The sequence below is a fragment of the Salmo salar genome, chromosome ssa14 (genome assembly GCF_905237065.1).
Source record: "Salmo salar chromosome ssa14, Ssal_v3.1, whole genome shotgun sequence".
Classification (NCBI taxonomy): domain Eukaryota; kingdom Metazoa; phylum Chordata; class Actinopteri; order Salmoniformes; family Salmonidae; genus Salmo; species Salmo salar.
In genome coordinates this window covers 36,393,051-36,415,852 of record NC_059455.1, presented here as the reverse complement: position 1 = coordinate 36,415,852, position 22,802 = coordinate 36,393,051, and the positions used below count along the sequence as shown (strand labels likewise).

At 41.2% G+C, this 22,802-nt stretch overlaps 1 protein-coding gene across 1 annotated transcript; it reads right to left on the bottom strand.

Moving 5' to 3' along the window:
* Positions 1–15,432: 15,432 nt before the first annotated feature.
* cah12 (Carbonic anhydrase 12) lies at positions 15,433–21,410 on the bottom strand. The gene is given in 9 exon segments (NM_001140685.1): positions 15,433–16,119; positions 17,369–17,532; positions 17,706–17,784; positions 17,897–17,992; positions 18,615–18,763; positions 18,909–19,079; positions 19,247–19,273; positions 19,365–19,431; positions 21,373–21,410. Coding segments are annotated over 8 exon segments (945 nt in total). The 5' UTR covers positions 21,373–21,410; the 3' UTR covers positions 15,433–15,927.
* Between the last annotated feature and the right edge of the window lie 1,392 nt (positions 21,411–22,802).

Sequence of the window (22,802 nt, the reverse complement as noted above, 5' to 3'; positions counted from 1 at the left end):
TTATTGAAGACTGAGGATCTTTGCTGTAACGTGACACTTCCTACAGCTCCCATAGGCTCTCAGAACCCGGGAAAAAGCTGAATGATATCGAGGCAGCCCCTGGCTGAAACACATTAGCGCGTTTGGATAGTGGCCTGTCAGAGGACCATCAGACTGGGGCTCGTGCACGAGGGCACGAGATGTTTTTATTTTCCCTCTCTTTGAACGAAAACCACCACTCCTGTTCGGAATATTATCGCTTTTTTACGAGAAAAATTGCATAAAAATTGATTTTAACCTCTTACATCTAGACGTTCCGCTATCGGAACACCTGCTCCAATATCCAATGATGGGCGTGGCGCGAATTACAAATTCCTCTAAAATCCGAAAACTTCCATTTTTCAAACATATGACTATTTTACAGCATTTTAAAGACAAGACTCTCGTTAATCTAACCACACTGTCCGATTTCAAAAAGGCTTTAGAGCGAAAGCAAAACATTAGATTAAGTCAGCAGAGTACCCAGCCAGAAATAATCAGACACCCATTTTTCAAGCTAGCATATAATGTCACAAAAAACAAAACCACAGCTAAATGCAGCACTAACCTTTGATGATCTTCATCAGATGACAACCCTAGGACATTATGTTACACAATGCATGCATGTTTTGTTCAATCAAGTTCATATTTATATCAAAAACCAGCTTTTTACATTAGCATGTGACGTTCAGAACTAGCATACCCCCCGCAAACATCCGGTGAATTTACTAAATTACTCACGATAAACGTTCACAAAAAAACATAACAATTATTTTAAGAATTATAGATACAGAACTCCTCTATGCACTCGATATGTCCGATTTTAAAATAGCTTTTCGGTGAAAGCACATTTTGCAATATTCTCAGTAGATAGCCCAGCCATCACGGCTAGCCATTTAGACACCGACCAAGTTTAACCCTGATCAAACTCCGATTTACTCTTACAAAAGTTTCATTACCTTTGTTGTCTTCGTCAGAATGCACTCCCAAGACTGCTACTTCAATAACAAATGTTGGTTTGGTCCAAAATAATCCATCGTTATATCTGAATAGCGCCGTTTTGTTCGTGCGTTCCAGACACTATCCGAAATGGTAAATCAGGGTCGCGAGCATGGCGCAATTCGTGACAAAAGATTTCTAAATATTCCATTACCGTACTTCGAAGCATGTCAACCGCTGTTTAAAATCAATTTTTATGCCATTTTTCCTCATAAAAAAAGCGATAATATTCCGACCGAGAATCTCCGTTTAGCTAAACAGAGGAAAGTAAACAAAGCTTTCGGTCGACGCGGGCACGAGCCTGAGTCTCACAGTACTGTAACCAGCCACTACCCAAACGCGCTACTTTGTTTCAACCAGAGCCTGCAAAGCCACGATTCAGCATTTTGCCGCCTTCTGAGAGTCCATGTGAGCCGTAGAAAGTGTCACGTAAGAGCAGAGATCCCCTGTAATTGATAGAGATAATCAACAAGGCCAAGAAATGGTCAGACAGGGTACTTCCTGTACAGAATCTTCTCAGGTTTTGGCCTGCCAAATGAGTTCTGTTATACTCACAGACACCATTCAAACAGTTTTAGAAACTTTGGAGTGTTTTCTATCGAAAGCTAATAATTATATGCATATTCTAGTTTCTGGGCAGGAGTACTAATCAGATTAAATTGGGTACGTTTTTTATCCATCCGTGAAAATACTGCCCCCTAGCCATAACAGGTTAAACAGCGGTTCACATGCTTCGAAGTACGGTAATGGAATATTTAGAATTTTTTTGTCACGAAATGCGTCGTGCTCGTCACCCTTCTTTACCATTCGGATAGTGTCTTGAACGCACGAACAAAACGCCGCTATTTGGATATAACTATGGATTACTTGGGACCAAACCAACATTTGTTATTGAAGTAGAAGTCCTGGGAGTGCATTCTGACGAATAACAGCAAAGGTAATAACATTTTTCTTATAGTAAATCTGACTTTGGTGAGTGCTAAACTTGCTGGGTGTCTAAATAGCTAGCCCTGTGATGCCGGGCAATCTACTGAGAATATTGCAAAATGTGTTTTCACAGAAAAGCTATTTTAAAATCGGACATAGCGAGTGCATAGAGGAGTTCTGTATCTACACTGCTCAAAAAAATAAAGGGAACACTAAAATAACACATCCTAGATTTGAATGAATTAAATAATCTTATTAAATACTTTTTTCTTAACTGCTGACACACTCCAGCCACATGAGGTCTAGCATTGTCTTGCATTAGGAGGAACCCAGGGCCAACCGCACCAGCATATGGTCTCATAAGGGGTCTGAGGATCTCATCTCGGTACCTAATGGCAGTCAGGCTACCTCTGGCGAGCACATGGAGGGCTGTGCGGCCCCCCAAAGAAATGCCACCCCACACCATGACTGACCCACCGCCAAACCGGTCATTCTGGAGGATGTTGCAGGCAGCAGAATGTTCTCCACGGCGTCTCCAGACTCTATCACGTCTGTCACATGTGCTCAGTGTGACCTTGCTTTAATTTGTTAAGAGCACAGGGAGCCAGTGGCGAATTTGCCAATCTTGGTGTTCTCTGGCAAATGCCAAACGTCCTGCACGGTATTGGGCTGTAAGCACAACCCCCACCTGTGGACGTCGGGCCCTCATACCACCCTCATGGAGTCTGTTTCTGACCGTTTGAGCAGACACATGCACTTTTGTGGCCTGCTGGAGGTCATTTTGCAGGGCTCTGGCAGTGGTCCTCCTGCTCCTCCTTGCACAAAGGTGGAGGTAGCGGTCCTGCTGCTGGGTTCTTTCCCTCCTACAGCCTCCTCCATGTCTCCTGATGTACTGGCCTGTCTCCTGGTAGCGCCTCCATGCTCTGGACACTACGCTGACAGACACAGCAAACCTTCTTGCCACAGCTCGCATTGATGTGCCATCCTGGATGAGCTGCACTACCTGAGCCACTTGTGTGGGTTGTAGACTCCGTCTCATGCTACCACTAGAGTGAAAGCACCGCCAAAATTCAAAAGTGACCAAAACATCAGCCAGGAAGCATAGGAACTGAGAAGTGGTCTGTGGTCACCACCTGCAGAACCACTCCTTTATTGGGGGTGTCTTGCTAATTGCCTATAATTTCCACATGTTGTCCAATCCATTTGCACAACAGCATGTGAAATGTATTGTCAATCAGTGTTGCTTCCTAAGTGGACAGTTTGATTTCACAGAAGTGTGATTGACTTGGAGTTACATTGTGTTGTTTAATTAAGTGTTCCCTTTATTTTTTGAGCAGTGTATAATTCTTAAAATAATTGTTATGTTTTTTGTGAACGTTTATCGTGAGTAATTTAGTAAATTCACCGGAAGTGTTCGGTGGGAATGCTAGTCACATGATAGTCACATGCTAATGTAAAAAGCTGGTTTTTGATATAAATATGAACTTGATTGAACAAAACATGCATGTATTGTATAACATAATGTCCTAGGGGTGTCATCTGATGAAGATCATCATAGGTTAGTGCTGCATTTAGCTGTGGTTTGGGTTTATGTGACATTATATGCTAGCTTGAAAAATGGGTGTCTGATTATTTCTGGCTGGGTACTCTGCTGACATAATCTAATGTTTTGCTTTGGTTGTAAAGCCTTTTTGAAATCGGACAATGTGGTTAGATTAATGAGAGTCTTATCTTTAAAATGGTGTAAAATAGTCATATGTTTGAAAAATTGAAATTATTGCATTTTTGAGGTTTCTGTATTTTGCGCCACGCTGTTCCATTGGATATTGGCTAGGCGTTCCGCTAGCAGAACATCTGTCCACAACAGGTTTTAAGCAAATTGGAGTGGGTCTATTGTATCAAGTAGGGTGGAGGTGATATGATCCTTGACTAGTCTCTCAAAGCATTTCATGATGACAGAAGTGAGTGCTACAGGGCGATAGCTAAGGTAAGTGAGCTAAACGACTTTCTTGGGGACAGGAACAATGGTGGCTGTCTTGAAGCATGTGGGCACAGCAGACTGGGACAGGGATTGATTGAATATGTCCGTAAACACACCAGCCATCTGGACTGCGCATGCTCTGAGGATGCGGCTAAGGATGCCGTCTGGGCCAGCAGCCTTGCGTGGGTTAACATGTTTAAAAGTGTTACTCACGTTGGCCACGGTGAAGGAGAGCCCACAGGTTTTGGTAGCAGGCCGTGTCAGTGGCACTGTATTGTCCTCAAAGCGAGCAAAGAACTTGTTTACTTCGTCTGGGAGCAAGACGTCGGTGTCTGCGACGGGGCTGGTTTTCTTTTTGTAATCCATGATTGACTGTAGACCCTGCCACATACGTCTCATGTTTGAGCTGTTGAATTGCGACTGTACTTTGTCTTGTTTGATTGCCTTGCGAAGGAAATAGCTACACTGTTTGTATTCGGTCATGTTTCCAGTCACCTTGCCATGATTAAAAGCAGTGGATTGCGCTTTCAGTTTTGAGCAAATGCTGCCATAAATCCACAGTATCAGGTTCGGGAAGGTTTTAATATTCACCGTGGGTACAACATCACCGATGCACTTGCTAATAAAGTCGCTCACCGAATCAGCGTATACATAAATGTTTAATGGACAAAGACGAGCTCTACAGTAGGTACCAAAACATTCAAAGACCATTTTCTCAAAAAGTGAGTTTGCAAGTTTATCAATTTTCAGAGCAGAATTGTTCCTTAAATGTATTGTATGATATACTATTTTGTAGCTCTTGGTCTCTGCTTTTATTCAAAGTAATTCAAAGTAAAAAAAAAAAACAAATTCAAATTTTGCTACATAAATCCTGTTGGGGTGTAGGGGGCAGTATTTTCACGGCCGGATGAAAAACGTACCCAATTTAAACAGGTTACTACTCTGGCCCAGAAACTAGAATATGCATATTATTAGTAGATTTGGATACACAACACTGAAGTTTCTAAAACTGTTTGAATGGTGTCTGTGAGTATAACACAACTCATATGGCAGGCAAAAACCTGAGAAAAATCCAAGCAGGAAGTGGAAAGTCTGAGAATTGTAGTTCTTCTTTTGATTCTCTATCGAAACTACAATGTCTGTGGGGTGACGTTGCACTTCCTAAGGCTTCCATTGGCTGTCAACAGCCTTGAAAATGTGGTTTGAGCATTCTCCTGTCACTGGGCAGATAATAGGAGCTCAGTCACTGAGAAGACTGCATGGAGACAAAGGGATTGGATATGCTCGGTCCCGCGAGCACGCTGTTCCTTCTTTTTCTTCTTGAATGAATATGCTATTGTCCAGTTGGAATATTATCACAATTTTACGTTAAAATACCATAAAGATTGATTTTAAACAGCGTTTGACATGCTTCTAAGTATGGTAATGGTACATTTTGACATTTAGTCTCTGGTACTTTTCGTCTCTGGTACGTCTCTGGTGCCTTTGGATAGTGACCTGAACGCACAAACAAAACGAAGGTATTTGTACATAATATGGATTATTTCGAATTAAAACAACATTTCTTGTGGAGGTACAGTGGGGGGAAAAAGTATGCGATCCCCTGCTGATTTTGTACGTTTGCCCACTTTCAAAGAAATGATCAGTCTATAATTTTAATGGTAGGTTTATTTCAACAGTGAGAGACAGAATAACCTCTATGGGCTAGGTGGGACGCTACGTAACAGCCACTGCCAGCCTGTGGCGCGATTTTCAAAACCTTAAAAATCCTATTACTTCAATTTCTCAAACATATGACTATTTTACCGCCATTTAAAGACAAGACTCGTTAATCTAACCACACTGTCCGATTTCAAAAGGCTTTACAACGAAAGCAAAACATTAGATTATGTCAGCAGAGTACCAAGCCAGAAATAATCAGACACCCATTTTTCAAGCCAGCATATAATGTCACCAAAACCCAGAAGACAGCTAAATGCAGCACTCACCTTTGATGATCTTCATCAGATGACAACCCTAGGACATTATGTTATACAATACATGCATGTTTTGTTCAATCAAGTTCATATTTATATAAAAAAACAGCTTTTTACATTAGCATGTGACGTTCAGAACTAGCATACCCCCCACAAACTTCCGGTGAATTTACTAAAAATTTACTAAATTACTCACGATAAACGTTCACAAAAAGCATAACAATTATTTTAAGAATTATAGATACAGAACTCCTCTATGCACTCGATTTGTCCAATTTTAAAATAGCTTTTCGGTGAAAGCACATTTTGCAATATTCTAAGTAGATAGCCCGGCATCATAGGGCTAGCTATTTAGACACCCAGCAAGTTTAGCCTTCACCAAACTCCGATTTACTATTAGAAAAGTTTGATTACCTTTGGTGTTCTTCGTCAGAATGCACTCCCAGGACTTCTACTTCAATAACAAATGTTGGTTTGGTCCCAAATAATCCATAGTTATATCCAAACAGCGGCGTTTTGTTCGTGCGTTCAAGACACTATCTGAAAGGGTAAAGAAGGGTGACGAGCACGGCGCATTTCGTGACAAAAAAAAATCTAAATATTCCATTATCGTACTTCGAAGCATGTCAACCGCTGTTTAAATGCCATTTTTCTCGTAAAAAAGCGATAATATTCCGACCAGGAATCTGCGTTTAGGTAAAAAGACGAAAGAAAATAAAGCACGGGGGTCGACTCGTGCACGCGCCTAAGCCCATTGTCCTCTGATTGGCCACTTGCCAAAAGTGATAATGTGTTTCAGCCTGGGGCTGCCTTGATATCATTCAGCTTTTTCCCGGGCTCTGAGAGCCTATGGGAGCCGTAGGAAGTGTCACGTTACAGCAAAGATCCTCAGTCTTCAATAAACAGAGACAAGAAGAACAAGATCTTGTCAGAGAGGGTACTGTAAGGAATCTTCTCAGGTTTTTGCCTGCCATATGAGTTCTGTTATACTCACAGACACCATTCAAACAGTTTTAGAAACTTTAGGGTGTTTTCTATCCAAAGCCAATAATTATATGCATATTCTAGTTACTGGGCAGGAGTAGTAACCAGATTAAATCGGGTACGTTTTTTTATCCGGCCGTGTCAATACTGCCCCCTACCCCCAACAGGTTAATGAGGGAAATAAGTATTTGACCCCTCTGCAAAACATGACTTAGTACTTGGTGGCAAAACCCTTGTTGGCAATCACAGAGGTCAGACGTTTCTTGTAGTTGCCCACCAGGTTTGCACACATCTTAGGAGGGATTTTGTCCCACTCCTCTTTGCAGATCTTCTCCAAGTCATTAAGGTTTCGAGACTGACGTTTGGCAACTCGAACCTTCAGCTCCCTCCACAGACTTTCTATGGGATTAAGGTCTGGAGACTGGCTAGGCCACTCCAGGACCTTAATGTGCTTCTTCTTGAGCCACTCCTTTGTTGCCTTGGTCGTGTGTTTTGGGTCATTGTCATGCTGGAATACCCATCCACGACCCATTTTCAATGCCCTGGCTGAGGGAAGGAGGTTCTCACCCAAGATTTGACGGTACATGGCCCCGTCCATCGTCCCTTTGATGCGGTGAAGTTGTCCTGTCCCCTTAGCAGAAAAACACCCCCAAAGCATAATGTTTCCACCTCCATGTTTGACGGTGGAGATGGTGTTCTTGCGGTCATAGGCAGCATTCTTCCTCCTCCAAACACGGCGAGTTGAGTTGTTGCCAAAGAGCTCTATTTTGGTCTCATCTGACCACAACACTTTCACCAGTTGTCCTCTGAATCATTCAGATGTTCATTGGCAAACTTCAGACGGGCATGTATATGTATTCTTGAGTAGGGGGACCTTGCGGGCGCTGCAGGATTTCACTCCTTCACGGCGTAGTGTGTTACCAATTGTTTTCTTGGTGACTATGGTCCCAGCTGCCTTGAGATAATTGACAAGATCCTCCCGTGTAGTTCTGGGCTGATTCCTCACTGTTCTCATGATCATTGCAACCCCACGAGGTGAGATCTTGCATGGAGCCCCAGGCCGAGGGATATTGACAGTTCTTTTGTGTTTCTTCCATTTGCGAATAATCGCACCAACTGTTGTCACTTTCTCACCAAGCTGCTTGGCGATGGTCTTGTAGCCCATTCCAGCCTTCTGTAGGTCTACAATCTTGTCCCTGACATCCTTGGAGAGCTCTTTGGTCTTGGCCATGGTGGAGAGTTTGGAATCTGATTGATTGATTGCTTCTGTGGACAGGTGTTTTTTTTACAGGTAACAAGCTGCGGTTAGGAGCACTCCCGTTAAGAATGTGCTCCTAATCTCAGCTCGTTACCTGTATAAAAAGACACCTGGTAGCCAGAAATCTTTCTGATTGAGAGGGGGTCAAATACTTATTTCCCTCATTAAAATGCAAATCAATTTATAACATTTTTGACATGCGTTTTTCTGCATATTTTTGTTGTTATTCTGTCTCTCACTGTTGAAATAAACCTACCATTAAAATTATAGACTGATCCTTTCTTTATCAGTGGGCAAATATACAAAATCAGCAGGGGATCAAATACTTTTTTTCCCCCACTGTAGCTCCCCATGTAATCACCTAAGATTCTACTTTTCAACACCACGTATCGTAAGACTGTGTACAAATCCAAAACAAACTCATTTTTGTACATATAACAATCTTGTAATTGTATACAAAGTCTGCCAATGGTATACCTACTAGATATAACTGCAATACAGAACACAGATACACTCTGAATCTACAAAGAGAGCTGTGTTGGTGTGTATTCTGTGTTGATGTGTATTGATGTGTATTACTCTGAAAAGTAATCATTCTAGGGCAAATAAGTCTTCATTTGAATCCAGGTTTCTCTGGATATATACCATTAACTTATAAATATCATCATAGGGTGGAGGGGGAACTGTATCAGTTATTTTGACCAGATAAACAGATAACCTGCAAAGATGAAGCACCTTAGTGCTTTCAGAAAGTATTCAGAACCCGATGGTCACTCTGACAGAGCTCTAGAGTTCCTCTGTGGAGATGGGAGAAACTTCCAGAAGGACAACCATCTCTGCAGCACTCCACCAATCAGGCCTTTATGGTAGAGTGGCCAGATGGAAGCCACTCCTCAGTAAAAGGCACATGACAGCTCGCTTGGAGTTTGCCAAAAGCCACCTAAAGACTCTCAGACCACGAGAAACAAGATTCTCTGGTCTGATGAAACCAAGATTGAACTCTTTGGCCTGAACGCCAAGCGGCACGTCTAGAGGAAACCTGGCACCATCCCTACGGTAAAGCATGGTGGTGGCAGCATCATGGTGTGGGGATGTTTTTCAGTGGCAGGGACTGGGAGAGTAGTCAGTATCAAGGAAACGATGAAAGGGGGAAAGTACAGAGAGATCCTTGATGAAAACCTGCTCCAGAGTGCTCAGGACCTTCGACTGAGGCTGAAGGTTCACATTCCAACAGGACCATGACCCTAAGCACACAACCAAGACAATGCAGGAGTGGCTTTGAGACAAGTATCTGAATGTCCTTGAGTGGCCCAGCAAGCCCGGATGTGAACACGATCAAACATCTCTGGAGAGATCTGAAAATCGCTGTGCAGCAACTCTTCCCATCCAACCTGACAGAGCTTGATAGGACCTGCAGAGAAGAATTGGAGCAACTCCCCAAATACAGGTGTGTCAAGCTTGTAGCGTCATACCCAAGAAGACTCAATTCTGTTATCGCTGCCAAAGGTGATTCAACAAAGTACGGAGTAAAGGGTCTGAATACTTATGTAAATGTGATATTTCAGTTTTTTATTTGTAATATATTAGCAAACATTACTAAAACCTATTTTTGCTATGTTATTATGGGGTATTATGTGTAGATTGATGAGGGAAAAAAACAATGTAATCAATTTTAGAATAAGGCTGTAATGTAACAAAATGCGGAACAAGTCATGGATTTCTGAACACTTTCCGAAGGCACTGTATATTAGATTGGCAGTATATGCAAATTAACTATAATTCTGTTTAGTTATTTTTTTACATTTTAGGTAACATTAATTACATGTCTAAATAATTATGTTTTGATATGAAATAAGTTTCTATTTTGCTATGATTGTTGTTTTTTCCAATAGTTTCCCCATGGGGTCAAAATGACCCGTGTTGGTAATCAAAGTACAGTATTTATCTTTAGGGTTAATGGAGATATGGAATGCACTTCAGGTGAGGCATTACTTGCCGACACTAAACCCTCAGCAGCATCCAGGCCAGGACCATAAGGCCCAGAGAGGAGCTCTTTGTGGAGGCTCCCGACACTGGCGGGGCTGTGGTTGGGCTGCCCTGGGTCGTCACCATCCGGCCGTTGACAGGCTCGATGTTTCTGAAGACGTTGGTCATCAATGCAGAGGTGGAGTTGTGGTCAATGTGCAATGTTGTGCTGAAGAGATCAATCTGAGGGGAGAAGGATAATTAATTGCTGGATCATAGACATAAGTGTGACATCAGGCTGGCCCAATGGCTTTACCCACTGGGTACAGACGTCAGTTCAACATCTAGTTTTATTTGAGATGCCAATTAACGTGAAATCAACTAAACTTTGAGGCAAATTTCTCTCCAAGTGAATAAATAAATCACCCCAAAAACACTTTGAGGTATGTAAATTGCATTTTGGTTAAAAGTTAGATTAAAACCAGACAAATTCCTGAAATGTGTGTACAGTTGAAGTCAGAAGTTTACATACACTTAGGTTGGAGTCATTAAAACTTGTTTTTCAACCACTCCATACATTTCTTCTTAAACTTAGGGATAGGAGTCCCGCTAGCGGGACAACTTCCGGTGAAACTGGATGGCGCGCAATTCAAATAAATAATCATAAAGATTATGGATATTAAACATTTATGTACATATAAGCGTCTTATATCGGCTGAAAGCTTAAATTCTTGTTAATCTAACTGCACTGTCCGATTTACAATTGGAATAGCACGCTAGCTAGCTAGTTATCTAACCTTTGAACTCATGTCCTGTCTCTAGCTAGGTAGCTACTAGTGGTTAATATTTTAAGACTGACTTACTATCTAGCTAGCTAGCTAGTATATTAGCAAAAATTGTGATAACAAGCTAACCCCTTTAATCTGTGGTAGCTAGCGATTTATGTTAGCAAGTAATGTTAATCTGGAGACGAAAGAAATGCACACCTGTTGAGGTGAAAAAGAAAAGGAGAGCAGCAAACTAGCTATTATTGTTATTATTATTATTATTAGCTAGTAGTGGATAACATACACTACATGGACTAAAGTATGTGGACACCTGCTCATCGAACATCTCATTCCAAAATCATGGGCATTAATATGGAGTTGATCCCACCTTTGCTGCTACAACAACCTCCACTCTTCTGGGAAGGCTTTCCACTAGATGTTGGAACATTGCTGCAGGGATTTGCTTCCATTCAGCCACAAGAGCATTAGTGAGGTCGGGCACTGATGTTGGGCGATTAGGCCTGCCTCGCAGTCGGCGTTCCAATTCATCCCAAAGGTGTTCGATGGAGTTGAGGTCAGGGCTCTGTACAGGCCAGTCAAATTCATCCATGGCGATCTCGACAAACCATTTCTGTATGGATCTCATTTGTGCACGCATGCATTGTCATGCTGAAACAGGAAAGAATCTGTTGCCACAAAGTTGGAAGCATAGAAACATCTACAATGTCATTTTATGCTGTAGCGTTAAGATTTCCCTTCACTGTAACTAATGGGCCTAGACCGAACCACTAAAAACAGCTCCAGACCATTATTCCTCCTCCAACAAATTGTACAGTTAACAGTATGCATTCGGGCAGGTATGTCCGTTGGACTGCCAGAGGGTGATGCGTGTTTCATTTTGGGGCAGCAGATAGCCTAGTGGTTAGAACGTTGTGCCAGTAACCGAAAGGTTGCTGGATCGAATCCCTGAGCTGACAAGGTAAAAATCTGTTGTTCTACCCCTGAACAAGGCAGTTAACCCGATGTTCCCCGGTAGGCCATCATTGTAAATAAGAATTTGTTCTTAACTGACTTGCCTAGTTAAATATTCATCATTCCAGAGAACGTGTTTCCACTGCTCCAGAATCCAATGGCGGTGAGCTTTACACTATTCCATGTGAGTCTTGGCATTACGCATAGTGATCTTAGACTTGTGTGCGGCTACTCGGCCATGGAAACCCATTTCATGAAGCTCACTGACAAACAGTTCTTGTGCTGATGTTGCTTCTAGAGGCAGTTTGGAACTCGGTAGTGAGTGTTGCAACCGAGGACAGGCTTCAGCACTCAGCGGACCCATTCTGTGAGCTTGTGTGGCCTGCCATTTTGCGGCTGAGCCTTTGTTGCTCCTACACATTTCCACTTCACAATAACAGCACTTACAGTGTATCGGGGAAGCTCTAGCAGGGCAAAAATTTGACGGACTGGCTTGTTGGAAAGGTGGCATCCTATGACGGTGCCACGTTGAAAGTCACTGAGCTCTTCAGTACGGGCCATTCCACTGCCAATGTTTGTCTATGGACAAATTCAACATTCAACATTGTGAGAGGATACCTCCTCCACTGTTTCACCAACCAAAAGGTTACCATTTCACACCAGAGCATTCACCATACTTGGACTATCACAGAGAAGTGGTAAATGCTTTGATATAATCTGGAAAGGGGTAATATGCTAAGAATAATGATTGAGTAATGTCCTGGATGTAAATTTGGGAAGGGCTTCAGGGATTCAAAGGTGCATCAAGCCACGTTCCCTCAAAACAATTTAATCACTGAGCAAATTTCTGGTTTGCTGAGCACAAACTTTAACATTGTTGTGAAAATTCAGAGCAACTTTACTGTGAACACTGAGGCTGTACATGCTTTAAGTTAGTTTTAACAGTGGTCAAATAGGCTACTGTGGCTATTTCATCATAATGTAGTCTTACCAGAGTGGCCTACCATGAAAAACAATGGAGAAAATGCATCCCATAACATTTTAACATTGAAATAGCTGTTCTATTGCTAAGCCTACAGTAGCAGCCAATATGTGGTGTTCAATGTAGGGCTTGACATTAACCTGTTTATTGACTTGTCTTTCAGACAAGGAGGTGACTGAAAATGTTGTTGTGTTGTTTGATGTAAGAAACCACTTTACAAAATAAAATGCATCATTATTCCCATACCCTTTGCCTATTGGCTACTTAGCTTATTCAAGCCTGTCTCAAAATATAATACTGCCATTTTAAGGCAAAAAAATTGCTCTTTACCTGACTCTCTTTTCAAAGATGTCTAGAAATGCATACATTTGTGCTCTTGTAGGAAGCAATCACTCCCCCATTGCTGACTACAAACTATCTATAAATGGGCTAATAACTCACTCACTAATAAAGGATATTAACAAATGTGCAAATGTGCACAGGTCGCTACATGTTGCTATCACTTAGATCTCAAAACAAGCACATCGACTCACAACCGCTCATGCTGTAAAAACAATTCCGTTCAAAGTAAATGGCACAGATCCATATATGGCTTTGGTCTATTTTCATGTAGGCCTACTGCAGCTTTGGTTGGTTATGGCGCACCAGACTGTGTAGACCAGAGTATGGGCCTGAGTCGTGCCTATCAATGCAATAGAATCCTACTCCGATGCCTTCTGCCTACAACAAAATCTTTTGCATAGTTTTTTTCCATACTAAGTCTTGCATAGTTCGTTATGTTTCGGAATGTTGCATTGAAAGTGGCTGATATTGCGTTGATTCTATCACAATTCCCACAGCAATGGGAAATGTTGATAGTGTTAAGTCACTCTCACTGTGCACGCTGCAGATGCATCAGCTACTGCTGAGCAGTATCAGTAGGACTATTTAGGTGGTAACCTAGCAAAAGTTTAGTTGCGGTTTGGGGGGATTTGGTTGGATAGTGTATGTACTGCCTGCTCTTCTCTCTGCAAAATGTCTTCTGTTATATAACCATTAATGCCTTTTCTATTACAATTTCAGTCAGGAAAACTCAGCCTTTTCTTATCATGTTCCGATAGCAGCGATTCAGTTCATATTGGGCGTCAGGACCCTTCGTTGTGTAACATTATCCTTTTCCAGAGGCGGTACTTATGATGGCTTTTATGGGTTCTTCAGTCTGAAATACAGTAAATGTTCCTTCCCTTTAGTCTTGCATGATGTTATGTTTCCATAATGGAAACTCACATTTTAGCCATACTCTCCTATACCGTAGATGAAATAAATAGCATGGAACATCAGTTGTCATCACCATAACTAACACTACTTTGTCCTCTCTTTCATGTTGTGCTGCTTGCATGCTGAGCACGGGTGGCACATGGCGAATCTCTGTTCAACATTGATGCTGGTAACCAATGACTAGATACTGGAACTAATCACAGCTCTGGTTCATTCGACAGCACTGCGGGCTAGCTCTGAGCTATGGGCTGCCCAATTCCACATCGACGCTGCTACTGCTTCTCATGGGCCAATGATCCTCTGCTGCTACAACATTACATATGATTGATTCTGAGATAGTGGAACCTGCATGAGTTCCTGCAGTATTGCTGTATGATCATGATTGTGTCAGCCCCGTGGTCCAGTAGCTGTGTTGCATAGGTAGAATATCCTGATATGCCAATATGACAGCTCATCCTGCCTCAGCGAAGCCATCCGGCGGTGCATCTTAATGCAGGCGGTTGGCTCGGTTCATGGCAGGCAGGTTCACACTATGTACAGTTGCCTAATTATATAGGTAGAATATTTCTGATGTACCAAGATGACAGCTCATCTTCCCTCATCTAGGGTACCCGGCCATGTGTCATATGAGAAATGGACATACTGCTGCATTAGCTCATGCTACATGTAGTTAGCTTTCACACACAGGCCTAGTAGACAGTCATGTAATGATAGAATTACCTTCGCTGGTCTATTGAGAGCTCAATATGGCAATGAGTTTACCTGCCAGTACCATGCTTCATTTAGTTTGCTATTACGAAGTCAGGTGTGGTCAATAGCCTACATGTTGCCGTCTTTGCTGGCTACTTGATATAAAGAACCTTGCATACAGCTGCATGTGGTAGCTGGATTATACTGCTTAACCCCCTAGAGTCAATTTCCGCAGCCCCTTAGAAATTGAATTAGCATAATAATAATCCCCATCAAAATCAATACTACCTTGGATGTGTGCTTAGTTGCAATCAAACCAAGTCATTAAAGTCTGTCGGTGGTCTGAGTACTTGGGGGAACTGTAATACAGAAACCAGCTAGACTCGGAATGTACACAGTTTGTATTGGTGTGTATTCTCAGAAATGTTTTTATTCTACTGAAAATGTTATATGAATACCTGAATTCCTTTCTTCCTCGGTATTATATATGTGCAACTTATAACATTGTGGGTGCTATACCGTTTTGATTTGAAGTGACTTAGATGATTCTGGCATGTATTTTGAAGCATGTTGCCATAGCCCCTATCACTCCCATTTTTTCACCAGCAGCGATGCTAATGTGGAGTTAGTCAAAAAAGAACACTAAGTCATATTTTGTGTCAGTGTGTCTTAGGATCACTTTAAAAGTAAATTGAACAACCTTTTGTTAATAAAATGTATTGCTGAATTTGTGTACTGCCCCTTTAAATGGCAGTCATTTTTACCACATTAATATGACAACATTAATATTTACTTCAAAATTCTGAAAACTAAATAATACTTTAATCAAATGATGGTAAATATGATTTTTGTTCTAAGGTGGATTGTACTCAAGCTGCACATTGTAAAGGAGAAACATTTTTTTCTTTTTGATAAAACAACAGTTTGTTTAGGTCATTTTATATCAGATAATATTCATTACATTTCTAAATAATTATGTTTTGAAAATAAATAAGTTTAACACATTTCGCTATGATTGTTGCTTTTTCCAATAGTTTCTCCTTTGGGTCAAGATGACCCCTGTTGGTAATCGATATAAGGAAAATATGTTGGTAGCTTGAGGGTTCATGGCGATATGGCAATGCACTTCAGGTAAGGAGTACTCGCCGTCACTAAACCCTCAGCAGCATCCAGGCCAGGGCAATGAGGCCCAGAGAGGAGCACATTGTGGAGGCTCCCGATGCTGGACGGCCCTGGGTCGTCACCACCCAGTCGTTGCCAGGCTGGATGTTCCTGAAGACGTTAGTCATCAAGGCAGAGGTGGAGTTGTGGTCAATGTGCAATGTTGTGCTGAAGAGATCAATCTGAGGGGAGAAGGTTAATTAATTTCAGATAGGATCATAGACATAAGTGTGAAATCAAGCTGGCCCAATGGCTTTACCCACTGGGCACAAATGTCAGTTCAACATCTAGTTTTAGTTGAGCTGCCAAATAATGTGAAATCAACTAAACTTTGAGGCAATTGCTCTCCAAGTAAATACATAAATAGATCACAAAAACAACAACTTTAAGGCATGTCGTTGCATTTCAGTTAAAAATGTTATTAAAATAAGAAATGTATTAACTTTGGGATAGGGGGCGGTATTTTGACGTCCGGATGAAAAGCGTGCCCAAAGTAAATTACTCAGGCCCAGAAGCTTGGATATGCATATAATTGGTAGATGTGGATAGAAAACACTCTAAAGTTTCCAAAACTGTTAAACTTATGTCTGTGAGTATAACATAACTTATTTGGCAGGCGAAACCCCGAGGAAAAACCATCCAGGATAAAAAAATTTGAGTTCACTGTGTTTTCAATTGGGTAAGGCATGAATTATATCGTTATTTCTGATTTTTGTGTCGCCACCTGCCTGGTTGAAAAAGATTGTTATGCATTTGTATGGTGGGGTGCTGTCCTCAGATAATTGCATGGTTTGCTTTCGCCACAAAGCCTTTTTGAAATCTGACACCGCTGCTGGATTAACAAGAAGTTAAGCTTTATTTTGACATATTATGTGTATTTTCAAGTACCATCCAACCTAGCCAAGAGAGGTTAAATGTGTGTACATATGCCATACATCCTGTTGCATGAATTTTCCTGCACAGCATGACATGCTAACATTTAGTGTATTAAAGTTTTTTAAGAAGGTTTCTAAAGTTTGTAATCGCCACGTTAAATTATCCGACTTGATTTGCCCTAACAAAAAATGTAGCAACCCTTATAAAAAATGCCCTTTAAATATAATCCACATAACAATCTATATTTCCTTTTGCTGCAAGTATTTCCTGCTGTTTGAAACTGACTCAAATTAAGATATGGGATCTGTATGCTCATGACTTCTTGAAGAGCCAATTGATACATCACAATCTCTTTTGTTGTACCAGCCCAGATGAAAGATCATGTTTGGTAATATTTTTGAATCATTACTTTTATAATGTTTCATAAGCAGAATGGATAAGGAATTGATCCTGCACTGAAAGATAATTGAATACAGTTCTTGTCGGAGCTATGTTTATTTTCTGCGAAGTAGAAATGGTGTTCGGGTTTCTGGTGAAATTGTTGCACAAACTCACCAAGTCCTGGCTGACTTTGATAGGGTCCTTGAACACGGTCCAAACCACAGCCTCATTGCAATTGGGAGTGGTCAGGGAGCCAAGGTAACGGTAGTATTTGGTACGGTCCACCCCTTCCAGGAGCTCATCCAATGAAATAGCATGAGTAATGTTTACAATATCATCTTGAGGAAGAGAGAAAGATAAAACGTATATAAAATCATATGCTACTGAAATTGAACAAGACAATTACTAATTTTGAATTCAAAGAGAAGACTAATCCCAAATCCTCTTCCAAACTTTATTTTGAGGAAGTAGATCTTGATCAAATCAGAACCAGTCAAATCTGTCCTCTCACCTTTTAGTGTGATGTTGGCCAAGTAGGATGTCAGAGTATTCCAGGCTGGTGGTGAACCAGTTGCATTACCCGACATGGCCTGTTTGAAAAACAACGACTTTAGTCATAAAAAACAGCAATAAAACATTTAAATGCCAATCTACTGTGGAAAAATGGATGCCATTTCCAGGAAATTTAAAGCATCCGCTCACCTCTATGAAGAAGCCAAGAGCAGCGAGTCCCGTGCTGTCTGTAACGGCCGTGGTCGTGTTGCCGTTGTGCGAAGACTTGGCATTTACTATGTGCAACTGAAAGGTGAAGCAGAACAGTTGATGTAAAAAGTTATCTGAATCCATTGGAAAATTCAAACGTTATAATGATACATTTAAAAAGGTTGACTACAATCTGCCATATATACAGCTGTTTATTAAGGGTCATTTAAATGAATGATATATATATATGCCCCCTGATTCTTGAGGAATAGAACGTATAAATGCCTCATGAGCTCAGTACAACAGTTGGATTATTCCACCATTTATGAATTTGAGATTGGTTACATCTCCGCATCTGTCAGTTTTCTAGTAAACCAAGGCAGGATGCAGTTTGGCTGGAGGGGAATTAATTCAGACTGGACTAAGGCTAAATGAAGACCTTGTCATTGATCCATTGCAGTGTGGTATATGTGCATCAGTATGAGAAGTACCACCCAATGATAAATGGGCTACATTCAGATTCTTAACCCTTCTCCCAAAGTGTACTAATACACTCTTCCCTGCATGAATTTAAAAGGAATGGATTAGTGCTTGGAATATGTTGGAAACTTCCTCCAGCCATGCTTGCACTAATCCTTGAAGGGGGGTGGATGAGGGGACACTCTGGAGAAGGTTAGAGAATCAGAACGCAGCAATGTTGTGTTGAACCTTCCCATACCTCCATGGGGTAGCGGGTTCCATCAACTGTGTGCTCCGACCCAGGGACTGAGGTACCATTCCCCCAGTGGAGGTGAAACTGCAGGCTGTCATAGGCCTCTGACAGTGCCCCACCTGTAACCTGGACACCACTCGTCAGCTCCACTTTGACTGAAAGAAAGAGAGGAGGAACAAAAAGAGAGGAATTGGTTACATTTTGCACATAAGGGTTCCTGGTTTGGTTCACACATTATCCTCAAGTGGGGACTTTGTGTGTATGGATTGAGAAGGCAAGGCATCCATCCATTCTCCTCACCAGTTTTGCCAGTGTTCTTGATATTCTTCATTGTAGAGTTGTCTCCGTATTTGGTGAAGGTGAAGGCAGTCAGGGTTTCATCGCCCACTGCCGATGCAGAGACGATGTTGATGGGAGACTGACGGGATCCGTTGCAATGTTCACTGGCAATGGTGGACCAAGTGGTATCGTCTTAACATGGAATCAATCAAACCATGGTGTCAATGTACCATCGTTTTATAAGGGTCATATAATATGCTAATAGATCAATTCTATAGTCTATTATCAACTGCTATCGCAATCACTTCAATTTGTGAATACAAATTACACTGTAACCAGGGGGTAAAACCAATACTTACCACAACTAGGATCATGGTAACACCACGCTGTTAAAATTGAAGAAGGGAAAAAGTTATGCAGAGTCACAACATTGATAGAAGAGTCACAGTCCAACAAAATAATAGAATAATCACTTACAACCGCCTGTAGCACTGTATGTAGTGGGGACAAAGAGTGTCGCAACGATAACCACAAGTCGATTCATCTGAAAGCGAGATAAAGGTAATTATGAATGGAGAGACCACTAACCACCGACCAACACGAGATGTCTATGCACATAGAAAAGTGGTTGAAATTGGGTCAGTCCGCCCTGGTCTTGATTTCAACATCCACACTGTCCACAAACGTAGATGTCTATGATTGGTTCCGATTTGGTCGAATCGGTACTGGCCTTGATTTGATCCAAATATAGGCACTGATATTTCACAAGTTTGGACACTACTCTACTCTACTCTACTCTACTCTACTATGCTCTACCGTACTGTGCTGTCCAAACTTGTGAAACATGGACAAAAGTAGACGTCTATGATTGGTTCAGATTTCGTCCAGACTGACCAAATTTGGTCTTGTTTGGTGACGGAGCTCATTAGTATAATACCCAGTGTGCTTTGAACATGTTAATTGTTATATTTTGGTCATTTAGAAGACGCTCTTATCCAAAGTGACTTACAGTCGGTGCATTCAACTAAGGTAGATTAACAACCACATACAATATCACAGTCATAGTGAGTAGGGGTGTTAACCCCGGTGTCCTGGCTACAGATCTTAATTTGACCTAGATATGATTTTTACATACCAAATAACCACATCATATGTTATAGCAATCTGTCATTCGATGACAGTCTTTGACATGTCACACAGCCATTGGTTAATGCATGCAACATCTAAGCAGGGGAAAACGCAACCAAAATGCCTGTTAGGAAAGGCTGGCATTAAAACTCCACTTTTATCTGTTGTTTTGATATCTGTCAGGTTCCCCAGCAACACTGAATCCTTTTTGTTTACTTTGTGTGCGTCCAAGAAGCAAACGTGAGTAAATAGACATGTATTTTTGTTTGACAGTTTTCACTGATGCGGGTGATTGTTTTGAGTTGCCTCACGATTGTTTGTAAACGTATATACGGCTCCCGGAGCATATTTTCCTTTGTTATGTTGGCGGGTAAAGTATCGAGCTGATTACTCCGTTTCCTATCTCTCTTATTTATGAATGAATTCTGTTAATTAGAGCTAATTATTTCTGGACTGAGATATGAAATGACTTAGAATAAATGATGTCATGTTGAAACTACCGGGATGAATTCTGATTGTTTGCCATTTTCTGAATAGTGACTATCTTTATGATTTGATTTATGCATTATGGCATTTTATTTATTATTGTTTGTTCTGAGATTTTTATTCCAGCACACACTGAAATCAATTAAAACTCAACCAGACTGAGACTAACCAATTCTGTGTCTTTCCTTCTGCCAAGCCATCTTAGTTTGGGTTACCTGTTCGCCAATTTCTTCTCCTGGGCTAACCAGTCTCCCTGGCCTAACCAGTCACCCGAGTGCCAACACTCATTATTAAAACCTTTTCTGGAACCATTGTTGAAGTGTGCTGTTGGTTCTTCAGAACTTTGCACATGACCACTGACAGTTCTGATGCTTTTGTGCAAGTGACAGATGGCAACAATTATAAATATTACATAGGCCTACTGCAATCTTTTATTCCACACTGAAATCCTATATTAATTGGAAATGTTACTTTTGAAAATACACATAATGCTTTCTTCGTTGACATGTAGATATAAGTGATTAAGTATGGCTGAAATTTGGCCATAGAAACAATTACCAAAACAATATGTATTTTAAACATCCGGAAAATAATTTTAAACATCAATAAACAATGTATTTTCGATACCCCAACCTCACACTCTTTGCAATTCATACCTTGGTAAATTAATAGGAAGCATGAAAACAAAACAAATGAATAGTCACTGACTTCCCATCACATGATTTGGCATAAATGCAGTGAAACAGCTGTAACTTCTTAGCCTAGCCTAGTCAATGAGATGTGTGCCACTTCAAACATGCCATATCTTAAAAGCAGGGTATTTTGTTCCATAAATGTATGTCTGTGAGCATCAATGCCAGAATCATCTTACCTTGAAGTTGCACCTGTTTTCACCTCTCAGTCCTGTGCGCTCAGCCTCCCATCCTTCCTCTTTATATTCAGTGGCACACCTGAACTAAAAATAATAAACACGCCTCCTTTTTTAACTCAGCCGGTGGGTTTTAAGCTGTGTGTTCAAAATTGTGTAATACTGTAAAAAGAACGCTCATTTGGAAAGCAGAAAGTTAGGTGAGCTTTGCCGGGAAAGTTATGCAGTACCTGTGACAATGACAATAATGAAATGTTAACTTGGACCTTAAGAACAATGAAATAGTGCAGCTTTAGCAAACTCAAAAATCTTGGCTTCAGAGTAGTCCTCATAGTGGCACAACCAGTCAATCTAAATAAAATGACATGATTCAACAGTAGACTATTTGGGATACAGTTCATCATAGTGTTTTAAACAATACAACTGCTTCAGACAAAATACATCCACAATGGCACTTTATTTGCAACTTGACATAGAAACAAACTGCATAGATGAACATATAGATTGGGGGAATCTCTTCACACTCCTTGACTCCCTTTTGAATAAAAGGTTGTTTGCTCTTTTCAGAAGAAAAACTGTCCTGCTTCAAAAGAAGCGTTCCTCCTTCCTCCTTTCCAGCCTTCCTGACTTCACTAAAATTCAAACCCTGTTAATGTGTTAAATGCTTTACAACAAAGCTTTCTTAGTGTCCAACAAGCTTTCTCTACCCTTAACCTTGTTCTGAACACCTCCAAAACAAGGTCATGTGGTTTGGTATGAAGAATGCCCCTCATCCCATAGGTGTTATTGCTACCTCTGAGGGTTTAGAGCTTGAGGTAGTCACCTCATACAAGGACTTGGGAGTATGGCTAGATGGTGCACTGTCCTTCTCTCAGCACATATCAAAGTTGCAGGCTAAAGTTAAATCTAGACTTGGTTTCCTCTATCGTAATCGTTCCTCTTTCACCCCAGCTGCCAAACTAACCCTGATTCAGATGACCATCCTACCCAGGCAAGATTACGGAGACATACCTCATCGATAGGCAGGTAAGGGTGTGCTCGAGCAGCTAGATGTTCTTTACCATTCGGCCATCAGATTTGCCACCAATGCTCCTTATAGGACACATCACTGCACTCTATACTCTTCTGTAAACTGGTCATCTCTGTATAAACGTAGCAAGACCCACTGGTTGATGCTTATTTATAAAACCCTCTTTGGCCTCACTCCCACCTATCTGAGATAAACCTTCTGCAGCCCTCATCCTCCACATACAACACCCGTTCGTTCTGCCAGTAACATTCTGTTAAAGGTCCCCAAAGCCCACACATCCATGGGTCGCTCCTCTTTTCAGTTTGCTGCAGCTAACGACTTTAACGAGCTGCAAGAAACACTCAAACTGGACAGTTTTATTTCAATCTCTTCATTCAAAGACTCGATCATGGACACTCTTACT